The following is a 6,638-nucleotide window of genomic DNA, read 5'->3' as shown; positions in this document are numbered from 1 at the left end:
CATATAGGTGTGCAGACCAGAAAGGTGAGAACTGCTAATCTGTGTATTTGTGCTGAGTGAGGGAACTTGAAAGTACTGATGCCACTGGATCAGCATGATAGCCAGGGAACCTGTGTTTGAATAGACAGGATATTTAAATATTACTCTGCATAGTGCATATTGCTTTTAATAGGGGTTCTTTGAGAATAGAAGCTGTTACGATTGCCTTTTCTTTGGCAGGTAAATCTGTTCTTTGTCCTTACAGGCAAAAGCAACAAGTTTCCTTAACTTCTACCTCATGTAATGTATACTTACTTTTCCCTCATTCCCATGTTGCCATTCAAAGTAGATTTTTTTTTTGTTTTTTTTCAATGCAAACACTCTGAAATTGCCAGCTAAAGTGGAACTATACATACCTGCGCCCTTCCACTGATGCAACATCCACAAAACCCTTTGCTAACATCATCTTTCCTGGGTCTTCCAGGTTCTGGATTTTTGGCCAATCTACTTGAAGTAGGTTAAAATGTAGATCAAAAAAAGGTCCACTGCACCCATTAGGCTCCTTTCACAGGAACGTTCCAATCGGGTTCGCCTCTTTTTAGGCGGACCAGATCGAAACCTCCATTCTCCTCTATGGTATGGTGGGTATAAACAGACACAAATCAGTTTACACCCATCAACCTCCAATCCGATTAAAACAAATGGATGGGGTTCTGTTCCCCTTCCGCCCAGCGGATAGGATCGGATGGCAGTTGGGTGTAAAGTGCACAGATCCCTCGCTAAGCAAGCAGATCGCTGGCAAAGTCCTCCTCATGTGAAAGGAACCTTAATGAATGAGAAGCATACCAAACCTGTCAGCGAAGGCCTTATTTCCCTGGAGCTTAGAAATCTTCAATCTTCACTTCGCTTTGCCATAAAAACAAAGGGGAAAACACATATTTAAAGACATTACAAAAATGGACGCCAGAGATGTCACAAAAGTCATAATTTATTGAATGTTTAGTAGCAGCCAGCAGTCTCTCACTCCCTTGTGTGGTCCTAGACCTTGGCAGCTAGTAGAGATTTGAATGCTATACAGTTCTGAAAAAGACCAATTACATTTTGCGGTATTACTGAAAACCACTGAGCTTCGACACAGAAGCATTTGAAATGTGTCCTAGATCAGCTTCACACCTACAGAGAAAAAATAAGGTGCCCTCTGTGAATTAGCATTGCACAACAGGTAAGCACATTAATGGTTTTAGAGACAAACGAGAGTTGGAGAGGTCATAGTCGGCACATTTTGTATACCAGCATTTTGCGTTTTACAGAACATCCTTTAAGATAAAAGGCGTTGCAGTTAAGTGCTTTGTAAACGAACAAACCATGAGCTGTGAATGAGAGTCTCGGGTTACAAAATCAAACTGAGAATAACAATTTCCTTTAATACTAGCAACTCCATATTGCTCGTTAATAGACTTGACAAGTCAAAAAAAGGGATTGCAGTCCTCGGTGTGTAGGAAAATCACACGCATTGTGAAACAAGCAACTGCTATCCCTGGTTATACAAGAGGCCTTATTACAGGAGAACTCCATCCAAGTCAACACCTGGCTTCTAACAGCAACCCATAATGAAACAAGAGCATTACAGAATAGTACCTATAGAAATGCTGAGGGCAAAAAAAAAAAAAAAACACAACAAATTTCTATGGTGACTGAGAATACTAATACTCAACAACACTTTGGGCACACTAAAAATATATATAATTTTGATACAGCATCTGGAGATCTGCCAGGTGTCGATGACAATTAACACATTTTGTACCTAAAGTAGCCTTCTCTATGAGGGAGGCCCTTACATAGTACACATGAGATTGCGCAACACCAGTCACTTTGGGTCAGGCACACCTTCAGAGGCTTATATGGAGCAGTCTTTGCTAGGGGAAGACTGCAAGAGATTTTTCTTTTTCTAACTGTCTTCATTCGTGTTAACAAAGCTACTTCACTAACATGCTGGGGAGCCAGCAAAGATGCAGCCACAGTAGCCTGAATTAAACCCTAGGTCAGTACCAGACCTGAACCTAACAGGAGCCCTTGTATTTCAGATCACAGTAAGCCCACACATGCAAGTACAAAGCTGCACTGGATTTCGCTGTATATTAAGGCAGAGTGGACAAACTGACTAGTCAAAAATAAAAATGCAGCAGCCCAAAGATACCCTCTAAAATACCAACCTTCTGGGAAAAGTTAGACTGCTGGTGTTGGCCAGACCCAGGTAGGTTACTTTTTGCTTAGTCCAAAATGGAAGATAAAGACATGGCTGGAGTTCTCCTTAAACTTGCATCTGTGCAAACAATAATGAGGTACAGTGACCCATAACACAGCAGACATCTTTTATCTGCAACCATATTCTTCTAGCTGGCAAAACAAGGACCTCCAAATGCTTGCTATGGGCTATCGCACTGTGCTTGCACTATGCTGTGTAAAGGTAAGAAATAGTTCATTAAACAGTAGCAATACTAAGACAATGGAAAGGTACAGATACAAACAAAAGCTGGCTTTGGATCCATTAACTATAACAAAACGGAAGACTGTAATCAGCCTGTAGGTAATTGAACAACTTGAAAATTAAGAGATCTTTTATTGTACAAGCACAACAAAAACAGGACTTGTAACCGACCAGTGACAAGAAGATAATTCAGTGGTTACTGGGTTAAGCCACACTTCCGTGAACAGATACAGACCAAAGAACTTATTCCCCGTGTATATTAAACAAAAAAAAAAGAAAAAAGAAAAACGCCTTCATAAACTGATTCAGTACAAAGAATTTAAGGTGAAAAGAAGGAACAGCATGAACATATTATAAAAGAAACAAAAACAAAATAAGCGCTAGGCTGGAGAGTGTGCAAAAACAAAATTAAAAAGGAAAGAGAAAAAAAAAATACAACTTGACAAAAGGAGGCAGGAGACGTAAAATAGGCTTAGTGGCAGAGGCACAATCCAATAAGCAAACTGAAACGGATAAAGTATAACGCCATTTTCCAGCAAAAAGATATTTAAATTAAGAGCAGTAAAAACTGGCCTTGCAAAATTGCACATTACAAATTTTGCCCATGCAGGCTTTTTAACCGTCTACTGTACTGACAAAAGATCTGTTTTTGTGTACTGCTGTGAGACTCTGTCCTCAGTAAACACTCCTTGTGACTACAATAGAGGATTTCCCATCCCACTGTAACTGGTATTGAAGTGTGTTTACAAAGTTGATTACTTGGCTGCTCTGCCAGAAAGCTAGCATTATACTTTACCGTACAACTCAGCACCAATTAGACCCAACAGAAGAGGCTTAACATCAGACTTGGTGAAAACTTGTGCACCGTTTAGAAGTGAAGAAAGGAGCGCTGCTAATAACAGCACATATTTCAAATGGAATTGATGTTTGAAATTTGTAAGTGAATTTTGGTAAACTGTTCTCCTTGATGCTGGTTCAGTCTGACTGGTGTGGTTCATTACTAAGGTACACTTGAATTACTGTATAATGTTATCCTGGACCTAGGATGGCAGAACGGCTGTATAAGACATGAAAAAAAAGGGGGGGGGGGGGGGACGGGACACAGATCGGGTAACAAGAGTCTGTGCAGGTCGCCGCTGTGTGCATAGATGTCCAAACTGATCAGTGTCCAGTGTCTTCAGTATCTCATGGTGCTAGATGCTCGGAAATAAGACAGGAACTTGAAACACAGGCTAACAACAAAGTACCAGATGTTTCTTGCCATCTGCGATCTTGCAATAAAGACGCGCCAGATAAGAACCACCAGGATGGTGTTGAATCCATAGCGAATGTTCCGTAACCTGAAGTGAAAACATGACATTAAAGTCTTTTTGTCACATGTGATGCTAGTGTACCGTGTTGTAGAAATCACGCTCTCATGTCTCAGCCATACTGCTGTGATCAGTAATGGATCATTATTGGCTCTGAGCCTAGAAAGCTGCATGGAGCAATCTGCTATCAACACTACAAATAAGTATTCACATTGAATTTAACATTTAAATTGAAACTGAACTCAAAAGATGATGATTTGCTAGGGGACATCGAGAAAAGATAATTTTGCCTAAGGCCCCTTACATGCAGGTGTTCTGTCAGTCTATTTTTGACTCATGATTTGAAGGATCAAGAATGCGCTTCAATTTATCACTATGGACAGCCAAGTGTAAGACAATGTGCATCTGTTTACACCCAAGTCTGCTGAGGTTTGTAGGCCTGAATGCAATACGTTTAGAACAAATGTGGGTGTCACATATGACATCCGTTTTTGTTCTGATCCAACTCAGGGGACTGAGTTGTGGATCAACTGTGGAAATGAAACAGAGGAACCCATGTGCAAGGGGCCTAAACAGTACCTTGAAAGATTTATCTTTTGTCTTGAATTCCTCCTAAAAATTAGTAGTGAAATTTCTGTGCCTTCAATGTATACCTGAAATTTGAGATCATATAAGGCACTGCTGCCTCTGCTAGATTCAATATATTTAGAGTGAGATTTTGTGATGTCACGTCTGTGCTGCGCACTGTTCTTACTTCGAGAAAGCTGTACCTGAGGGCAAGCAGGGCAACAGTCTCCCTGCACCTACTCCATTCATGCTGTTGATCTGTGCATCCTCCACCTTTCCTGCTGCTTGAATTTACCCCCTCCAGCCTTCAGATCATCTGTCATGGGCAGGGCAACTATGAAATGAGGAAGCAAAGCCCTGTTTCTACTAAGATGGCTGCCTCTACACAGAGACATAGGGGTTGATTTACTAAAAGCTGAAAGTGCAAAATCTAGTGCAGCTATGCATAGAAACCAATTCGCTTCCAGTTTTTTTTTTTTTTTTTTCAAAGCTTAATTGAACAAGCTGAAGTTAGAAGCTGATTGGCTACCATACACAGCTGCACCAGATTTTGTGCACTCCAGTTTTAGTAAATCAATCCCATTGTGTAGAACAAGCCTTGGTAAGGCAGCAATGGGGAAACAATCAGCTGCAGACAATAGGCAAAACGAATGACTAATGATTTGCCCACCCATTTCTTTTTTGGATTTTTTTTTATCCAATTATTGAGCTACTGTATGAGACCATTGGGTTTACAGTAGTTTGAATCTAGCACTATTTCTGTTTTCTTAGTCACATTTATCTGGCTAACTTTACATCCCCTTTACAGTTCCATATTTACTTGGTCCTTTCAACCACTGCCCATTTTTAAAGTTTGGCTGATTTTTCAACATACAGAATGGCTGTTGAATCGCCCCAGACTGATTTAAAAGAATATCTACAATGAGGAAAATATGAGGATTGTGTCAACTAACATTCTTCTGTAACAGAGCTACAGAACTTTTAGAACTACAGGACTAAGCCCCATCCCCCTGAACAGTGAGAGAACTGTTCTTGACCACTGGGGTGATCTCATTGGAAAGGGGGCTTAAGGGATTATGGCATTAATCAAATAAGTTGCCATTTTCTTCAAAATGGTCTTAGGTGTGCCAAAATGACAGTACAAATTATTCAGTATGCCCCCTCAAGCATCTGACAGGTCCAGGCAGCTGTGCACAGATGGCTCTATATTTTCCTATAGTTTCATGCTACCTCATGAAGTGGAACTTAAAAATAATAATAATATGCAAGCAGGCCATAGATTACATAGGAGACAATAATAAACATAGTGTCTGAAATAAAACAAACATATCTGCCTGTTCACAGTCATCTTTAAAATGTAAACAGAGCTGCACATGCACAGTTCATTCCCAGTACAATGCGTGTGTACTGGGATGACTGGACTTCTGAGCATGCGCAGGAATTATGCCATCCTGCTCTGGCCATTCAAGATGGCCAAAGACTGGATGAGGCTGGGGAGAAAATTAAAGTGCAGAACCTCACGGGCACTGGACTGCTTGAGCAGAGGTAAGTATTGCGGACTTTTTTAAAGAAATATACCACTTACTTGTTTAAGTGCTTCCTGGCTGCTGGGAGTCCTGACATTTCCTCATTCAGAACATATTTTTTGGTTCCCATGCAATAATTTTCCATGTATTCTGCCCAGTGCAATTGCCGGACATCGAAGTTAAATACCTGCAAATTAAACAGACTTTTTAAATATTACTGTATAGATTTGAGCGGAGGAGTTCAATGGGAGGCTCAGGAAGCAGTGTTTACAATGGAAGGAAAACAAAAGGTGCATGATTTTTTAAATAAACTGCAGTCACAAAGCTACCCTACCCCGAGACTAATAATGCTGCTTTCGATATGTGCACCTTCATCCAAAAGTGGAGCACTCTAATACAGGAGATGTGTTACTGGCCAGATCACCAATTGAAAACAGAGGGGGGGGGGGGGGGACCTAAAAAAATTAATACAGCCACCACATCTAATGATTGGTAAGCTGCAATAATATATTACCTTTTTGGTTTGGGGTTTAATACCACTTTAACTAATAGTGAGAATGTACACTGCAAGGAAAAATGGCATTTCACTGAAACGGAGTGCTTACTTTTTTGTCCTCGGAGTTGAGCTGGTTCATTAACATGTTGGTGTTCTCATTGTTCCACACCCAGGAGTTACTTGTAAAGTATTCCAGCAACATCATGGCCTTGTGCAAACGTGTGATAGTCTTCATCATCCTTAACGGAAACAGGGACCAGAATGATTACCAG

The 6,638-nt window shown here is 40.6% G+C and overlaps 1 protein-coding gene across 2 annotated transcripts in view; it reads right to left on the bottom strand.

Annotated features, from left to right (window-relative positions):
* Window positions 1-949: 949 nt before the first annotated feature.
* Window positions 950-6,638, bottom strand: part of FAR1 (fatty acyl-CoA reductase 1) — a 179,047-nt gene continuing 173,358 nt past the window's right edge. For both annotated transcript variants that reach the window (XM_089675845.1, XM_089675843.1), the window contains exons 10-12: window positions 6,476-6,605; window positions 5,930-6,057; window positions 950-3,807 (exon numbers count right to left, since the gene is read on the bottom strand). In XM_089675845.1, coding sequence (XP_089531971.1) covers window positions 3,645-3,807; window positions 5,930-6,057; window positions 6,476-6,605 — 421 coding nt within the window. In that variant the 3' untranslated portion in view covers window positions 950-3,644. The remainder of the gene's footprint in view (window positions 3,808-5,929; window positions 6,058-6,475; window positions 6,606-6,638) is intronic.

This window comes from Staurois parvus, unplaced genomic scaffold, assembly GCF_062004578.1.
Source record: "Staurois parvus isolate SC_StPar_1 unplaced genomic scaffold, SC_StPar_1.0 ptg000159l, whole genome shotgun sequence".
Classification (NCBI taxonomy): Eukaryota; Metazoa; Chordata; class Amphibia; order Anura; family Ranidae; genus Staurois; species Staurois parvus.
The sequence above is the reverse complement of the archived record's forward strand: the minus strand, read 5'-3'. Positions and strand labels throughout refer to the sequence as shown.